Source organism: Erithacus rubecula (assembly GCF_903797595.1).
Source record: "Erithacus rubecula genome assembly, chromosome: 6".
Taxonomy (NCBI): Eukaryota; Metazoa; Chordata; class Aves; order Passeriformes; family Muscicapidae; genus Erithacus; species Erithacus rubecula.
Genome location: NC_136688.1, coordinates 24,632,697 through 24,651,939, shown reverse-complemented (window position 1 = coordinate 24,651,939; position 19,243 = coordinate 24,632,697). Strand labels below are relative to the sequence as shown.

Genomic DNA, 19,243 nt, shown 5'->3' with positions numbered 1-19,243 from the left:
TCTGCATTAGCTGTGTTGCTGCCATTCTCTTGTTGTTGTTGGGCTTTTCACCTTTCTGTGCATGCTCTTGTATCACTTGCACACTGTTGGTGAATTTCACTTGCTTTTAATTCCTAACCCACTTCCAAATGCTGGGCATTGTTCTGACTTCTACTGTTTTCATACTCTGTGTATCTTCTTGTGTGTTTCACTGTGAAACATTTGTTCTTCTGTGTCCTGTCCTTTGTCTTTAAAATCTTTGATTCCTTAAAATAACAGGTTTTGTCTGGTTTGGGTGAATCCTTTGCTTGACAGGTATGTGGATTATCTTGTTGAGGATTAATTATGGACCTTCCAGTAGACCAAGGTCTACTTTGCTCAGCCAGGACTCAACCTCTCAAAAGTGTCTAGTAAGGCACTTGGTCAGAGACTAGTCACCTTATCTTCTGCTTTTACCCTCTGCTTGAAAGCATTAAAATGCATCTATCTCTTTTTAATAGAATGCCTCACATTTCTGTAATGAGCCTCGGAATTCATCTGTCTTTGCCATACTAAATGAAAACCAGTTCCATTACCATGCAAAATACAGATTTTCTTAAAACTGAATACTAACAGAAAGAGTGTCTGCTGTTGCTACCAGTTCCTTGAAGATATAGATTGTTTACATTTCTATTCATGGGAGGGTTTACATAAGTATGGAAATCTCCTGAGGTACCTGTACTTTTTACCAGTTGGGATTAAAAAATTACCTGCTTTGCAATCCCAGAGCCTCAGCCAAGATATTTATTTATGAAGTGATGGAAAGCTGGCACCTTTTTTTTTTTAATCATTATTATTTTTTATTTCTGGTCTTGGTCTATTACTTTGCTTGTGAGACAGTTTATGTAAATTTAAATAGTAAGCAACTAATAATGTCTGTTTTTCTTGCTACCATACTTTTGTAATTGATGTGGCCATAAAGGAAAGCCTCAGAATGATGTTTACTTCCAAATCATCCAGATTGTGTTAAAAAATATACCTCTGTAAATCTGCTGAAAGTAGCAATGTGTTGCTGAACCAAAAGCAATTTTGTAGGTCCAAAAAAATGATTAAGATACAAAAATAAACTCTAGCCTTGAGTGCTGCATAGATACCAGTGGAAGACTCAGAGAAGGCTAAGTAAATTAATTAAATTTTAGTCTATTTTATGAACCACAACTAAACATGCAGGATTCTGCCTTGAAAGTGCCAGGCTCACCAGACATATAAGGGCTTTAATTCATGTCAGCTCCAAATCTCTCCAGTTCCTACATTATAAATGGTATTAATACTCAAGACTTGGGTATTCATTACCTGTTAAATTCACAACAGCCACAACAAATTATGCTGATTTGGACTAAAGCACCCCTAATCCAGAGTAAGAGCATTCACCTGCAGAATTAGTCATAAAGAATTCATTCTGATTATAAAAATAACATCAATTTTAGAATAAACTCCCCATGAAAGAAAGACACACCTTGCAAAGAAATTGAAGGTGGCATGAACTAGAACAATTGAAATGCTGATGGACCAGAAGAAAACAGAGTTTAAAGTGCTTAGAGAGCAAATGTCCAGGTTCTCAGGTGGAGAATCCACAGCTCCTCACTGTTTGTCTCCAACAGAGGCTGCCTTGCTCAGGAGATAAGTGGTTATAAGTGATAATTTACAAGGGAAGACAACTCATAAGGGAAGAAAGGTGGGAATTGAGGTTTTGTAAATAGGCAAATTTCTCTTTCAGAGCAGTCAGTGAGCACACCTCCAGTCCGTGGGGATCCTCTCTGTCATCTTAAATATGAGCTGAGTTTAGTCCAGGGGCTGCATGAATCTCCTGTGTATCACTGGGCCAGCTGCAAGGGAAGGCTGAGAGAGAGGAACAACCCAGTAAGATTATGAATTCATCTTGCCCTAGTGAATACTAATGCCTGAAAATTTATAGATGGATCTGCTCATGTCTGAAGCAACTGCCTTGTGAATTTGCTGATGGTGCAGGAGCGGTATGCAAAACGGGAGGAGGAGGAGGCAAGGAAGGGAGGGTGGCTCTAGGACCCATACGAGCCTTGCCGAGCAGGAGGTGGGAATTTTCCTGCGAGGCAGCAGGAGCCGAGCCGGCTCAGAGCTCCGGCGGAGCGCAGGCAGAGCCCGGCGCCCCGGCACAGCCGCGCTCCGGGCGGGGCAGCGCAGCCCGCAGAGCCATGAGCCCGCTGCCACCGCTCCTGCTGAGCCTCGCCGCAGCGGGTAAGCTACTTCTCTCTCTGCCCTCTCCTCTCCTCTTCCACCCACAGGGTAATACTTATTTCATCGCCCCTTCCTTTTCTTTAAAACCAGAAAAGCATTATTTACAGAACAGTAGGGGGAAAACGGGGGGATGGGGATTGAAAGTACTGGCATGAAACATATGCGAAGTGGGTGACATGCGGGAAAATAAATCTTGTTTGTAAGTAAATTTTGCTTGGTGAAATGAATAGGAGATCTGTAGTTTTAGAAAAACTGCTGTCGGGGCTCTGAGGCTGGATGCCGGCAGTCCTTGTACAAGGATTTGGCATGAAACTAACAGCTATACCTTGGGATATTTGCTTCTCTGTGCTGGATTGTTTTCTTTGGTGCTGTTTTAGAGAGAGGGGTAACTCCAGGAGTAGTGAAGGTTGCTTACAGGAAAAGGTGTAGTTTGGAGAGGATGCTTTGTCTAAGCCGAGAGATGAGGGACACAGCTAAAGAGAGGAAGTAAGTATTGGGACTATGAAAGAATGAGCTCCCACCTAGAAAGTGGTTCTCAGGCTAAGTTTTGAAAGGAATCTTTGTGCTACTCAGTTTGTCACTGTCAGCTTTGGTTCTGAAGTACAGCAAAAGAAAAGAAGTGACAGTAGCAGAGAAGAGAGATGTTGGGAGGGAAGCTGCAGGAATAGGAAAGAAGTTGGGAGGTGGCAGCGTGCATGCAGCCAATGATGGGAGAGAAAGGTAGGAGTGGGACACATTACTATACGTGCACAGTGGCAAGTAAATTTGTTACGAATGTTAGGGAAGAAAAGCCTCTATCAGGACATGCTGAACTTCCCAGAGAGCTGCAGTTACAGTGGTACCCCCAGTGTAGATAGAGTGACTACAGCGTGACCCTCAGACAGGATCAGGAGACACTCTGTACTTCTCAGTGTAGCAGATCATGTAACTTCCAGGCAAAGGAGGAAAGGCACACAAGTTTTTGGGCACCACAGTTAGCTCTTGCTAGGGCAGTGCACTTCCATGCTCTGGCTAAATGATGAGCTTGTATATATCTATTATATATATTTATATATACTTTTATATGAAGACACATTGGGACATCAATCACTGGGACAATTTCTAAACAGGTTTTATAATTTGGTTCTCTATACAGTTATATGCCAAGGCACAGCACAGAGTTTTTGGTTTCGTGCTTTTTCTGGCATTTTATTTCTATTGGGAGGAAGGAGGTTGTTCTACAGCCAAAGGGTCCCAGGACAAGTGTACCTCATGCAATCAGAGCTGTATGTCCCTAAAGCCTCAGCTTCCATGGCATGTGGTTTCATCAGGAATTGCTAAGTATCTTTCCAGTGTTTTTGGTGGAGTGGCTTGCAACATACAAGTAAGGTTAATGTATGGAATAATAATTACATTTGCTGTGTATCCAAGTCTGTGATATGAAGCATGTCTGTATCAGGAAAGAGATTAAAACAGGGTGTGTTACAGAGAGAGTAAGTAAAGAGCTAAATGAAAATAAACTTACATTTTACAATCTCTGTTCAATCTTCTGCCAAAAACAATCTCAATCACCCAGGGGAGACTTCAATGCACGAGCATTTAACTCTGTAGCTGCTGTCACAGTCTTCACATGGGGGTTGCTTTCCTCACTATGGGGGCTATTGTGGTCAGCTCTCAGACTCCATAGTCAATTAGTTTAAAAACCTCTTGTATTTCCACTGCACAATTTTTACTGGACCATATTCTTGGAGTGGCTTTACATTTCTTTCTTTATTTGGAAAGCCCTAGGTCTAAGTGATGAAGGAATTTGCAGGTTGCCTTCTCTCTCTTTTATATTCCTAGCTGGCATACATATTTCTAATGAGCTCCATCATAAAAGCATGATTTTAGAGTTCCCATCCACTGAATTTTTGGCACATTGGAATGCTGGAGGATGTCACAACTCCTCTTGGTGCAAAAACTAAGACACATGAGAAAATTGTAGAGAAAAAACCCTCTGAAAAAGAACCACCAAAGCAAAGGTAACAAAACCAGGAAAGGAGTCAGTCCACAGGTATGCATTGTTCACTGTCAAAGCAACTTCACAGTCTTTTGGAGGCTGAGGTTGCACAGTAGCCTCAGTTCTCAGCAGGTGGTCAGGAAGAAGGCACCAGATGAATGTCTGGGAGAATTTTCTTTTTATTTTAAGTAGCAGTATTACTTTGAGCCTTTATATTGGATTATTTTCTTTTGATTACTTGAGCTTGGTAAGGGAGTGAGTAGGTCAGTCCTTTTCTCTTCTGTGAGAAACCAGGCTCTGCTTGGCTAGATGTCATACTCTTGCCTTTGAATGTGGAGAGCCAACAATCTGCAAAATTACAGCACAGTGTACATCCTGAGCAAACCTCAAACACCTTTCCAAATGTGTGGTCATGTTTATGTCATTGCTCAGAGTTTAGCTATTGAGTATAACCACAGTCCCTGAGATAATATTAGTAGAGGCACTTTGTCAGGATTTCTTCAAAATCCCTTCCAATTCTTGCAGTGCAGCCGTCACAGAATAGTATAACTTAGGTTTAATTTCAGCCTGGTGAATAGTTATGGTTTGGGGTTTTGTTGAATCCTTTCTAAGGCAGACATGCACAGGAAGGTTGATGGCAGGTTTAGGAGTAAGACAGCCAGATTTTTGTCTGTTTATGGAATGGTATATCAGCATGGCAATGGTGAACACCCCATTCCTGGATGTCTAACAGACATTTTTCAGAAGCCCCAAACATTTTCTGTCTTTCCCTGGATTTATCTGTCTCTCAGGACTGAGTTTTATAGAAGGAGTATAATTTGGCTGAAGTTTAGTCAGTCCACATGTGGAGGAAGATATAGGGGTACCTTATTTTGTTGTAAGCCAACTTAAACCAGTGCATCTATTTCCCTGTTAAAAACCTTTAGTGCTTTATATTCCCCATAGTTGGAGGAGAGCATGTCAAGTGTGGAAGGGATGGGACCCTGTGTTCTCTTTTGTCTCTGCATTGGAGAACTTCTCTCTTATTTTGCTATTCTTGTGCCTCCCTCTGCTCAGTTAAAGCAGCATACAGGCATAGTGGTGATTTTACTTAAATGGTTCCAACCAGAAGAACATTGAATGATCCTTTAAATTTGTCTTTTGAGTTGTAACCACAGTCCTTTATTGTGCAAATGTCAACATGTCTCCATATACTGTGCCTAGTCTGAATATCCAATTCAAGGCACTATGGCTGTCACTGAAAGTCAAATATTGGGTGGATGCCTTGAAATGAAAACAAGACAGTTCTTTTGAAGTCCTAGACATTGCAAAGTTGAGTGCTCTTTGAAATACAATGGAAAAGGATATGATAAAATTATAGGAATCCCACAGTAAGGGAGCACATGCAGACAAACACCAGGGATTTCTAAACTGCATCAGGAGGGAGGACTAAGTTAGAGGAGGTAGAAATCAGGTAGTGAGACTGAGTAACATATACTGTTACTTTGGAGCTGAAGTCAATGTCTTATGAGCAGACATAGAAGAAATCATCTTTCTATCCATGCTACATAGCTGCACCGTTTCTAATTAGTTCATGAGTCCAAATTTGGAGGAAAGGATGCCTCACTCCAGTGAAGTTTCAAAAGCATTCTCCTACTCCCCAGAGCCCAAATGGATCCATAGGAGGGTCCCTGTCTTCAGCCTGCTGGTATAAGTGAAGGAGTCCATGCTGGCTGTGCTGGTGTGTAGAAGAGCATCTGTGATGTCTGAGACAAGAGTGGATAGAAATTTTCATCTTGAATTAATTTTAGTGGAAACTGCTGATGTGTGACACCTCAGATGTTCAGATGCTTCATGAAGCAATCATTTGTTTTGTGTATGTATCAGTTAGTTCATACTCAGACATTCAAGCAAATCTACAAGTTAAAAAAAAAAAAAAAAAATCCAACTTTTGTTCAGAAAAGACTTGTATTCAGAAATATTTATTCAAAAGCATAAAACATTATTTAATATAATATGTTTAGTTTTGACATGAACTGTTCTAGTCCAACACTCCCTGAAATGTGTTGGTCTTTGCAATTTTACGAAGCTCTTGATCCAGAAGATTTTTAGATTGACCTGTGACAGGTTTTTTGTTTGTTTTGATTTTTTAAAACTCCTTTGGGCTTGCCAGTAACTTGGAAAATCCCGTGTTAAAACTGCCCAGTTATTTTATAATGCCACATTGCAGTTTGTACTTAGATTTGTGCATGCAGGTGGTTTCCCTTAGGCTAATGCTCATTACTCTAAATGCAGACAGTGACTGGTAGTGTTTGTAGCTTGGTATTGGATCAAATTCCTCAGAAATAAAAGAAACAAAAATAACTTTTTGCAAACCTTTAGTAAGAGGAGAAACACAAAGCAGCAGCTGAGGGGAGAGGCAGGTGAGCTCCTTGCAGAAATAAATGGAGAGGAGGAACCCACAGGGCTCATGGTTAGCATAAAATGATGAATGTCTATGGGAATACAGTTACAGCCATGCAGCATCTTGCCTTCTGTATCTGGAGACTTTTATCTGAGACTCATACGAGTAAGCATGATTCCTGTATTGAATCCTTAAATCAGAGGAGGAAAATAATGACATTAATTATGTTAATTAATTGGATCAGGCTTATAGTCTTTTCCTGCCTCTCAGCATCAGTCCTTCCTCTTACAATTCCTCTTCCTCCCATTCCATTATAATTGCTCCTCTGCTTCTCTCCTCTACTGGCATGTAACAAGCCCAGTGCTTTGATGTAGCCTGCTAACAACATGCACAAAGATGAAACCCATGGCAGGTAGGAGAGCAGGCCAGCTTGGAAAAGGGGTGCATTTTGGTGTTTGGTGAGAGGTGACTTGTAGCTGACAGATGAGCTCTGAGTGCACAGGGAGAGCAGCTCCCTTCTGGGAGTGGTGACAGAGCACATTGGTGTGCTCTGTGCTGCAGGAGGAACATGTAGAGCTTTTGTTTCAAGCTGAGACTCTTTCAGCAGCACTAGGTTATGGAGAGCCTGTGCCTGGGGAATGCCAGGTTCCTGCCTTTTTGTGCTGCATGCACAAGAGCAAAGCCAAGGTGTAGAACCTTTGCAATCCAGCAAATGCTGTGTCAGGACCTCTCCAGATCTCTGCAGTGCTGAAAGGATTACAGCTTCCAGACAGGTGGCAGGGTATCACTGAAGCACTGCTTCCCTCAGGGGTGCAATTCCTGAGAGCTTTCCTCAAGGTGGTGTTACCTCCACATTGTGGCTTCTCCCAGTTGTGTCATAGCAGCACAAGAGAAATGGAAACAGAGGGAAATGACATAAAAGGAAACAGAGGTGACATTCTAATCTTCCTCACCTAGGAATAGCAACTCTTCCATGTGTACTGAGTAATAAAGAGCTCAGAATTTCAGTGAGATGTTTTGTCTCAGGCCAAATGTTATCTTTTTGGGAGAATTTCAGGTTGGTTTTCTATGTGTTCTCCTTAATGCAAGGCTGGCTGGTAAAACATGAAACTTTACAAAATTCTCCACTTGTTGGTGAAAAACATCTTAAGATTTCCAGCTGGTTTTATATTTATTTTAGGCATTTTGACTATGTGATTGTTGTAGATCCCTTCCAACTGAGGTATTCTATTCTATGCTCTGAGGGTATAAACATCCCTGACATCAGCACTGATTGATATTAAAAACCTATGGAACAGCAGCTTCATCAGAGTTAGTCAAGAATGAAAGTGAAATACAGAATTATCATATAGAATTAAATGCTGAAGCCTTTTCACAAATCACAGATTTATTCTTGCAATTCAGATGAACTTTTGCCCTGTCTAATGGGAGAACCGTGTCTTTTAATAAGACATCACAGATTTTCAGCTAATTGGTAACTGAAATCCCATAAGCTTTGGCTTATCAGCCAAGAATGATGCATTTATTCATGTATTTCAGTTGCTCAGTTGTTTGGTTTTTTTTCCCAGTTTGTAGCACAGCATGTGTTTGAGGGCATAAACAGCCAAACTTTCTGGAGTTAGAGCATCCACACCTCTCCTCTGTGTCTATGTTTGTGGTGATACATATTTATATATTAAAAATATATGAGTGATATAGTAACTGAGAGTGGCAGTAGTAAGTGACATGAAAGGATGTGATGGTGTTCTGTGGCACAGAATTAAGTACAGGAGGTGAGAATCATCTATTCCTTCATTGTTGCAGTGAAGAGTTTTTGTGTTATTCAGGAGTCAGTTGAAACCCCAACTGCAAGTTCTTTCCTGCCTTGCAGCAGAACTGACCATCAAGTTGGAACTTCAGGGGAATGGAACCAGACAGGTTACTGGTTCACTCACAGTTCTTGGAATCACGATTTTCACATCAGAGGTGCTGTTGGAAGCACCAGGTTCCCTGCAGGGATGTTTTGAGTGGCTCTGCAGCTGTGACCAAGACCATTTTCTATCTGCTGAGAGTGAACTCTGCTCGTGCCTTTCCCTTGTAGCTCTGCCTTTCCATATCTGCTCTGTTTTCCTGGCCTTAGGGAGGCAGGAGGAAACTGTGGAGATGCACAGAGAGGACAGGAGGTGGCCAGGGCTGGGTGGTGAAGCAGGATGGAGGAATTCTGTTCCAATGGAGAGGAGGAGCCCAGCCAGTGTGGTTTTGGATTACCAAAAGAAGGGTTAGCAGCTGTCAGCCTGAACTCAAGCAACCTCAGGCAAAACTGAATTCACTCTGGAACAGAATTGAAAAATGGTTTTTCTTCACTGGATAATTAATTTGGTGGTTTTGCAGACCCATGTGCCTTGACTAATATTTTAGATAATGTAAGAAGCATAGATGATTATGCTTAGACACTTATAATACCTTGGATGTCTTGATTTTTTAAATTTTCTGTTTTCTGTTGTTATATTTAACTGCAGTTTAAATTTTCCAAGTATTTGCTGTTCATATTTTTTTCCTACCAAATTCTGAGTGATTAAAGACCTATTTATTACTTTGACTTCAGCAAATAGAATCACAGAAAAGCATGACTGCTTAAAATTTCCATGGTTTTTAACAAGTTTTTGGAGTTTTCTCTGTGGCATTTTGATGTGTACTGTGCTGGAGTTCAGATCTCTTTACATGAGTAACACTTTTAAAGTATGTAGTTCACAACAGGAGCATTTTCTGTGTTTATAGTCACTGCAGGAACCCAAATAGTATTTAAAACCTCTGAAGGAAGCTTTCTTTAACCCCATGCAGGCAAGCAGTTCAGCCTAGAGCTTAGTGAGACACTGGACTTGATGAATTTTTAAAGCCCTGATAGCAGAGTCCTCACTATTAGCAAATTTTTTCAACTTTCCTGAAGCCCCACATGCTTCCTGGCCCTTTAAGATCTATCATATTCCTAGAAGAGTTTAGACTTTCCCAGAGTTTGACATTGTGTTTGTCAGTCTGTTGCAGTCCTAGAGACAAAAGTCAGTAAAAATTTGCAAAAAATAATCTTGTGAATTAATTATGAGAAAAACAAGGCGAGTAAACCAAGATGGATTTTATTTAGCCATGTTAAAAGAGCTTGTGTTCCAGCTATTCAGAGGGTTAGATAGAAATAGTTTCAGATAAAAAACTGGGAGATGTGTGCAGATCTAGCTCTTTTCACCTCATTTAGGGTTGTGCTAGATTGGTCAGATGAGACACAAGCGTTTAGCTTCCCTTCCAAAAGCCATTTTCATTTTTTATTTGCTGAATTTTGGACAAAGCATAGGGTTTTTATTTCTTACCTTCTTATTTTGATTCCCACACAATTTTTTTCCTCTCTTATGTGCCTTCCTCTGTATATATGTGTGTGTGTGTAAATTAATGAAAGGAAAAATATGTGGAAAACTCCTTTGTTTTAAACATGTCTTCCCTCAGTGGATGCAGTTATCCAAAATGGTATGCTACTCAGGAGTTGCTTGTGATTTTATGTGATAACATTTTAATTACCTATTTTACATAGAGATTACCATTTTCCAGGGATTTGTGCTGCATGTGAGTTCACAGGCAAACAGCTTTGGTAAAACTAGCCAATAATTTTTAATTAAGTATCAGAAGAAATTACAGTCACTTTTTTACTCAGGTATATGTAAACTGGAGAAGTTATTTTATTACTGGTAGGGAATTGTTTTGTGGCTGCAAAAAGAATAATTGATGAGAAACAACATCCCAATTAATGCTGTTATTGATATTCTTCCACTGAGAAAAGTAAGGGATAACTTGTATATCAAGTTGTAGTTAATCCCATCCACCAAAAAACCCCATGCAGCCAATCACTCACTCCCCCACCAGCTGGAGTGGGGAGAGAATCAGAAGGGTGGAAGTCAGAAAAGTCATGGGTTGGGATGAAGACAGCTTGACAGAGAAAATAAAAGCTGTGCACACAAAAAAAACAAAACAAGGAATTTGTGCAATGGTTCCCATAGGCAGACAGGTGCTCACCCATCTCCAGGAGAGCAGGGCCCCATCAAGGGGGGAAGACAAACATCATCACTCCAAACCTCTCCCACTTACTTTTTCTTCCTCCCATTTTATACGCTGAGCATGATGCCATGTGGTCTGGAATGTCCCTTTGGTCAGCTGGGGTCACCTGCCCTGGCTGTGTCTCCTCCCAGTTTCCCATGCACTCCCAGTCACCTCACCACCATGGCAGCATGGAAAGCAGAAAAGGCTTCAGGTATGTGTGACCCCTGCTAAGCAAAAACCAAAACCATCTCCATATTAGCAACCCTGTGTTTAGCAGCCATCCAAAATACATCCATGTACCAGCTGCTGTGAAGAAAATGAACTCTGCCCCAGCCAAAACACAAGCAAATGCAGAATTACAGAGAGAAGTGCTGATTCTACTGCTGATTTCTTAGGGCTCTTGAGACAGAGAGAACATAGAGGTCAACATCTGGGTGATGTTCAGCTTGTGTCTCCAGCTGCATGGCCATCTCAGCCTCTCTAGGCAATCCCCAGGTGGTAGCATGGTCTCATCTCAGCTGTGCCAGTCGTACTGCAGGGGTGCTTTGAGATGATCTAGGATAAAAGCTAGCTTTCTTGGTTTGTACATGATTTTAATGCTTCAATTACCATGTGACCCTTTACAGCTTGTGTTAGGTGCAGCAGAGGATATGGTGATTGCTGAAGGTGGACAAGAAGGAGGCCAGTCTCACAGGGGGTCAAAAGGAAGGCTGGCTGAGGCAGAGGGAATTGTTCTGGGAATCTCTTAGTCTGCTGGGGTTTGTTCTAAATCTCTCCCTATACTCACTGGAGCAAACCAGCCTGTAGGATTAGACATCCAGATTCAGACCATGTGAATACACCTGATGTACCCTAGGGATGCCTGCTCTCCCATCCCTACAAGGGAGCAAGTGCTCAACGCCAGCCTTGCCAGCTCCGTGTCACTGAGCTGGCAACTGCCTTATAAATTTGTACTACTGTGAAAACACCTACAATCCCATTTTACTAACTAGAAAAATATTTGGTTTAGCTGTCATTTATTTCTGGTTTTGACAGCTTCTTATTTTTAGAATGTGTTAGTTTTTTTGCATACAGTTAACAGAACTTGTAACAGCTTTGGAGGACAAATTTGAGCTGATAGTCTGAATCCTATCACTGATGCTATGGTGCTGGGAGTAAGAGATACACCATGATATTGTGTGGTGTTCAATTCTCCCCTTTAACCCTTCAGACAAAGCCGTCTGTTTCCAACTTTGACCCATGCCATATATACAGGGTGTTGTTAAGAGGAGATGCTCTTAAAACTTTACAGGTAGGACTGAATCTGTTCTGAAGGTAGAGAGTGGGGGCTTACATTTATCATCTCAAAGGAAGACAGTAAAAAAAGTTTTGAACTCGGGTTTAAATTTTATGCGCAAAATATTTTATACTCTCTAGCATATACAGAAATGCTCCCATGAGCATTTAAAGAAACATAAGCTACATACAAGAATATTCTTCAATGTGCCCTTTCATTCTTTGTAACACAAATACATGAAGGGGTAAGAAATAAAGCTGGCCAAAGTACCTTTGCCTGAGTTTCTGAGGTTTGCAAAGGAAAAATTATAGCATGCACTGTTTTCCTGGTTTTTAAATTCTCCAAGCTCAGGTTTTACAGATAGGGTTAAAAATCATCAAATTAAACATATTTATGAGCCATCTGGTTTCTGAGTCTTTCCAGTTTGTGTTTGCTATCCTGGGTAACTATTAAGTCATTTTTGTTGCTGTAATTTTCATGTCATTACATGGCTCCAGAAACTGCATGTTTAAGAAAAACACTGTAGAGAACTGAATTCAGAGTAGAATTATAAGCACTGGCAGCATTGGAGACATTTGTCATTCTTTCAATCAACCTAACATACTACTACAAGGAAATGTACAAAATAAATAACTTTTTTCTTTTAACATGTATTTAAGTTAGGCAATGCAATCTTTCAGCTCTCTTTGCCTATCTTTCTTATAATATACTAAGGAGAGCCAGATTTCCTAGGGCTAGTTTTCAGCCTCAAGTTTTCCCTATGATTTGAGGAAGACTCCTTACCCTTGGTGCTGTAATCCTAATTTACCTATTTTATGTCCCTTATTCAGATGTGGTGAGATATAAAACAGTATATGTTCTAGTTCCTTCAAATAGATCCAGGGCACAGAATTAAGAATTTCTTTTTCTGTTTTATAATATAATATAATATAATTAAGGATAATCTATAACTCCATTTCAGTAGAAATTTTCTTAGAAAAATAATTACTCTTTCACATTGAATGTTGGGTTACTGATTAAGTTTTCTAACAGCATTGGCTTTTCCACTGGTAAAGGGAACAAAAGTGTTTTCCTTGAAGGTGTGCATTTGTTATACTCTTCCATAAAATATCCTTATCTGCTCCTGAAAAGGCACAGCACTCATGCATAGATGTAAAATTCCCTCTTTTTTCTCTGGTCACCTGATTGATATTCTTCATGCCAGCTCTGTCATTTGTGACACTGAGTCAATTTTCAGAGTATAGTTTCATCTTAGGAAGAAGGAGAAGAAAGGAGATGACCATCATTGCTGGTGTTTGTTTTCTAGGTGCAACCAAATGCTTGTGCAATTTGAAGGAAGTGCATTTTGCAAATGCTACTAAAATACACTAACCAGTTTCTCTTTCTCACTCTGCCTTATCATTTTGACAGAGCTATGTTCTGTCATCAGTCTTCTGAAGTCAAATTCAGTTTTATGGCTTTTGGAACCTTTCTGGCTATTTTGTGTGCTGTGCAAAGCCATTCCCAATTCCCTGCACTTTATCATCCCTGCTGCCTGCCTTGCTCTTTTGCATGTGTCTTGGTAACTCTTACACAGAGTGGATAAGAGTACCTGGCATGCTGAGCTCAGTGAAGGATGCACTGGCATCTTTAGGTCTTTTAAGAAGTACACAGTTTATTTATCTCCTTTTCTTACTTGCACCTGGCATGAGCTTTAAAAGAATGCAAAACAATCACCTCATGACTCTATAGTTTTACTTTCAAAGCCCAGATTCCCAGATGCATAAAGAGGAAAGAATAAGTGCATGCAAAAAATAAAGCACACGTTACTCTGGCTATGTGTGCTTTGGAGGTACTTACAGGAGCAGAAGATGCTAGCCATGATGCAGGGAAGACATTTGAAATCTTGGCTGACAAACTGTTTAATACACTGCTTAAACTTGTGCTCAGTTTTGTATTCCACACTCTTAGCCTCCTCTGAGTGTTTGTTTGACTGCTTTCTCCCTCTGGAGTCCAGCTGGCATTGAGAGCTCAGCTGCTAGGAAGCACATTTGGGAGTCTCAGCTGGCACTGGCAGACTCCACACACTGCTGGAGCACTTGCTGGCAAAGCTGTGCTCCCTACCTTGGAAGCTGGCAACAATTTCTAGCTGAGGCTGTGAGGAAGATGTCTGAAAAGTAAGTGTTTGACTCCAGAGCTGCAAGGCTGTGCTGGGGAGAAAATGGGAGGGGTAGGTGTTTGTCCATCTTCATGGCCACAGCAACCACACTTTCTCAGACACACGAGCCTGGGCACTGTGTGCCCTCACCATGCTGGTACAGCAGGGCAGATACAGCAGTGTCCATGGCTGTCTTCTCCCTGTGCCCTGCATGCTGCAGGCTGCTCCTTCACAAGGTTGTGCCAATGAGTCTGAAGGCTCTGAGCACAGAACACAGTGAAGCAGATACTCAGTGTCCCAAAAAAACACTACTTCTACACAGGCATCCAAGAATACTGAGATATAGGAGCACACAGTATCAGATTCTAGCTTGGATTTTTCAGATGTGGTTAAGACACTATGGCAGGGTATGTGGGAGTTTTTTTTAACACAAGATGAAATTATTTCCTGTGTGGAGGAACACATGTGGATGTAGATGTATACATTTCTTTGCCTCTGTGCGTGTGTGTGACTTGATTATGTATTAATGTTTTTAGTATAAATCTAAAATTCAGTCACTACTATATTTTAAATCCTATTGAATTGATCACTTTATAATTGTTTAATTGGTCAATGATTAACTGCTGCTAAACCCTTATGCACCCTTATCTTTTGTGTTTATATCCTTTGATTCTGATTTGATTTTCCTTTTTTTGTTTCATTCATTTGGTACGTAATTGAGGGAAACTTGCCACTGAACTCTGTTGAAGTTATAAATTCATATGAAAACTTGCTTTTTGCCAAAACATTTAACTCTGATTCTTTAAACAGCACAAAGCACTTATTTGCAACTGAAGACAATGCAAATAGAATGATAAAATTATTTAGGTTGGAAAATACCTTTGAGTCCAGCTGTTGCTCCAGCACTGCTAAGCCCACCACTAAACCATGTCCCCAAGTGCCAAATCTACACATATTTTGAACACTTTCATGGGAGGTGATTCCACCACTTTCTCCTGGGCAGCCTATTGCAGTGCCTGACCACCATTTCAGTGAAAAAACTTTTCCTGATGTCCAATCTAAACTTCCTCTGGTGCAACTTGAGGATATTTTTCCCTGTCCCATCACTTTTTATCTGTCAGAGGAGGCCAATGCCCATCTGACTAGAATCCCTTTTCAGGTAGCTGTAGACAGGGATAAGGTCTCCCCTCAGCCTCCTCCAGGCTAAAACTCCAGTTCCCTCAGCCTTTCCTTATCAGACTTGTGCTCTAGAGCCTTCACCAGCTCCATTGCTCTTCTCTGGACATGCCCCAGCATCCCAATGTCCTCCTTGTAGTCAGATCCTTCAACATGTGCTTCCAAAAGAATATGCTGTTGACCATACAGTTCCCTCAGAGTGCATGTGTTGTGCTCTGTCACACCTTCTCATTATTGAAAATTAGGTGAGGTTCATACTCTCCTTGCAAAGAAGCAGTAGCTTGCATTGACCAGTAGCTGGCTGTTGTGGTACCAGGAATTCTTGGAAGTTCTTGGGGCACTTCTGGTATTTACAATGTCATTTGCAGCTTCCTGACCTGGAGAGGTTGAGGCCTTTTCAGGGGCAGCTGGTACAGAAAGGATGTTTGGAACTATGTGATTCTGGGAGAGTTCTGTTGAACACTCTCTTCTCTGTTGGGATGATATCTAGTCAAACACCAAGTGGGCAATGAGAACACTTGACAAACACACACAGAAAAGAGCAGCACTACTCAAATATGTATTTCTATGTATTTCCTGTGGATGATAATCTACCAATTACAGCTACAATTTCAGGCTGTTTAGAACTCAAAAAGTAAAATGATATGCTGGATGGGGAGTCCATGAATGGCATAAATGTACAGAAACTGGCAGGTGTGCTGCATTTAGTGGGCATAATGAGCCAAGAAACCATGCTTGGTCTGGCAGTGGTTTTCTGGATATCAGAAGAGTGTGCACTGGAAATGTAGGAATTGTATGGAATTAAAGAGCCTTTCAGGCAGTGTCTGTGTTAACTGTTATAAACTACATGCCTCTGTGAGTAAAGGATCCTATGTTGATATATTGCACTGGGAGCAGATTAGCTTTAGGATTTGTGATTCAGGCTTTTAATGAGGATGAACAGAGAAGAAAACTGAACAAACTCTTGACCTCATGTTGTTTGTTTTCCTTATTGTGCTGGCTGGTGTCCTGGGAGCAAAGAATGAAGGCTGTCTGCTGTTCTCATGTTGTTCATTTGAGGACTGAAGAATAGAAATCTCATTTTTCTCCCTTGTGTGGACAGGTCTGGACTGACCCTTTGCAGTGAAGAAACTGTAGCCCCAGGCCAGCAGTAGTCAGACATTGATTTTTAGGGACACTCTACTGGACTATGTAATATCTTCCATAATTCTCTGATAAAAGCCCAGCTAAAGCTGGAAAGAGCTGATGGCCTCCTACTATTTCCTCTCCTATCACCTCCAGAGACTGAGTGCTCTTCTTGTGATTCCAAGAGAACTTAGTGCATCTCAAGGTAAGTGGTGGGGAAATAGGTCTGGCCTCCAGCAGCCACAGTGTTTCATGGATTCACTCTAATAGAAGATAGTTTTATTTTGCACAAACCTAAGAGCTTGATATGAGATATCCACAGAATTCAATATTTATGTGTTCTGTTTGTATCCAGTATTTTTTTTCTCATGCAAATAAGCACTTTCCAGATATATTCAGAAATGCATCCAATTATGTTTCCTTACTGCCTGTAAATTAAATAGCTCAGGACTGTCCCCAATCATTTTCTTACAGGCACTACTTTTTTCATTAGCTTCTAATTATATTACCCGTGGTCTGAAAGGAAGTCAGGAATTTTTCCAAGAATCTTTATTTCTTTGCAGACACCCACTCTGGTTTCTCTTGTTCTGATATTCTTGCACTGATTTCTCACTGGGGTGGTTGTTTTTTTGTGACATTCTCATAGCCATCATGAAGCTTGAGATAGACTGAAACATCTTTAAAAGGAATGAATGACAGAGACTCCCTTGTCTTAAAACAGACCAGATCACTGCTGATGTGGTCTATGACCTATCAGCCATTTGGATTTTCTACTGCTCATTCCCTTCCATGAAACCATCTGAATATAAGAACTGGAAGATATTTTCAAAGCAGTTTATGGGTGTTAAAAGTATCAGAATAGCCACAATATTGCTGGCTGTGCCAGCCTACAGAGTAATTCATAAAGTTGTCAAACCCTTAATCTCACCCTTGCAGTAATCTGAGGTACTCTTCCTTGGCAGGATAGACATTCCATCCTTCCCTGGTTCTGTTTTGGGACTGATGCTGAAGGGGTCATTTAAAAGGAAGGAGGAGCTCATTATATATAAGGACTTTGTGTCAGAAGTAAAATAAAAGCCTTTATAGGAAACATCCCTGCTTAGCTGTTTTCCAGCAGAGTGTGATATTGTCGAACAAAGATTTCATCTCTAAACCACACTTCACTCTCTAAACCACAGCTTACTGTCTTGGAAGCCAAAAATAAAATCAACTGAAATGTAAAGATATGCAGAGTTCCTTTTACTCCTAGTCAGTCTTTATAACACAACTGTCTGTCTTCTGTTTTATATGTTCTGAGAACAGTGGAAGCATCTGATTTATCATCCCCGCTGTCTTCTACATTTCTTGACTAGGGGAAAAATGATAAAACTGTAATGCAGGTGATTGCTTTTCTGTTTGCAAAGTCAGTTTCCTACCAAAAACAGAGTGGTACAATTCACACATCTTGGTTGAGTTGTTTTAGGCCATGAGCAAAATCTTTCTTATTTTTTCAACACAAGGGTGATTTTTTTGGATCAAAAACTAACATTCAGGTCTTGGCACAAATGACAAAAGTATCTTTAAAAATAAGGAAAGATTTTGCCAAAAAGCAATAAGGTAGTCTAAAACATCCCTGACTTTTAGTCCTTTCTGTAAGTTCCAAATTCCAGGGCAGTCCCACCCACTTGAATTCTGTTACATAAAGTTCATTGCTCACAACAGTAATTTCAATTGCAGTTTGAAAAAAGATCCTGCACCTCTTTCATTTTACTGGCTGTGAGTGAAGATATTCATACTGGAGAGTCATCTTTCAGATGGTAAATGCTTTGAATGGTGTAAATGAGCTTAGTCCTAATATTTTCCATAAGAGAGCTGTACAGATTTTAGGAAACTGCCCAGACTCACCTTCGTCAGAAGGCTTGGCTCTCATGCTTCTCTGAAGCAGTGGACAATGAAACCACAACTCTACCTAATGTTCAGCAAACCATCAGGACTCCATGATTATTAAACTGTCTCACTGTTAAGAAGACTTTATACTGGTGCTGAGATTCACGTTAGCATCCCAGCCCTGCCTGCACAAATTGATTTCCTGATGAATACTCCAGTATTACCATTTTATCTCCTCCAGGTCCCTGCTAGTTCACAGTTTTTCTTTGCAATAGATGTTTCACCAATCTCATATATACTGCACCCTAAAAAGAGGCTTTCTAGCTGTGCCACTCATTGACAAAGGACATCCAACCCATCTTTGTACTTCTTGTCCTGCTGCTATTGCCTTCTTGGTCTCTGGTGTCCTTCCTTGACCTATTCTTCCTTCTGTCTTTGACCTTTGCTTTACCTCCTTAATTTTTGACCTCCTTGGACTGGAGCTAGTGTCTGCCTGCCCCAGTTGTGTCACTGTCTTCAGCTTTGCCTGCCCTGCTGAGCCTGAGGTCACCTGTAACTTGGTGTTCCTGTAGTTGCCACCTTTTGCCACTGATTTTGGTAGCTGTGCACAGACCTGCTCCTCTGCATTCAGTGCTCTTGTGTCCAAGGCCACAGCAGCATGACCTCAGGCTGCTTGTGTACCCTGCCACTTCCATGTTTTACACTCTGCTCAGCTCATCTCTTTTCCCTCTGGGCTGTAGCACACCATGACCATGTGGAGCTGTCTAAATACTTTGGGTGCACTGATTTCTGCTCTCTGTTTCTGAAAGCATGTATTGTGATGATACAAAACTGCCAACTGGTAGTTCATCCTCGTCCTCATGTCTCTTCTTGCCTTATGGTCATTGCTTTCTGATGATTTTAGTTATTTGTTGTCTTTCAAGCATCTTTTTCTAGTGTTCTCTTGCAGTTCAATCTGTGGCACTTAAGACTAGTGTGATGTGGTCTGTAAATCATCCATGTTGCTTTTTT

At 40.9% G+C, this 19,243-nt stretch overlaps 1 protein-coding gene across 1 annotated transcript in view; it reads left to right on the top strand.

The window, feature by feature from the left end:
• Positions 1-2,160: 2,160 nt before the first annotated feature.
• The window catches only part of LTK (leukocyte receptor tyrosine kinase), an 89,200-nt gene continuing 72,117 nt past the window's right edge, over positions 2,161-19,243 (top strand). Inside the window, exon 1 of the mRNA XM_079309042.1 lies at positions 2,161-2,232. Coding sequence (XP_079165168.1) covers positions 2,190-2,232 — 43 coding nt within the window. The 5' untranslated portion in view covers positions 2,161-2,189. The remainder of the gene's footprint in view (positions 2,233-19,243) is intronic.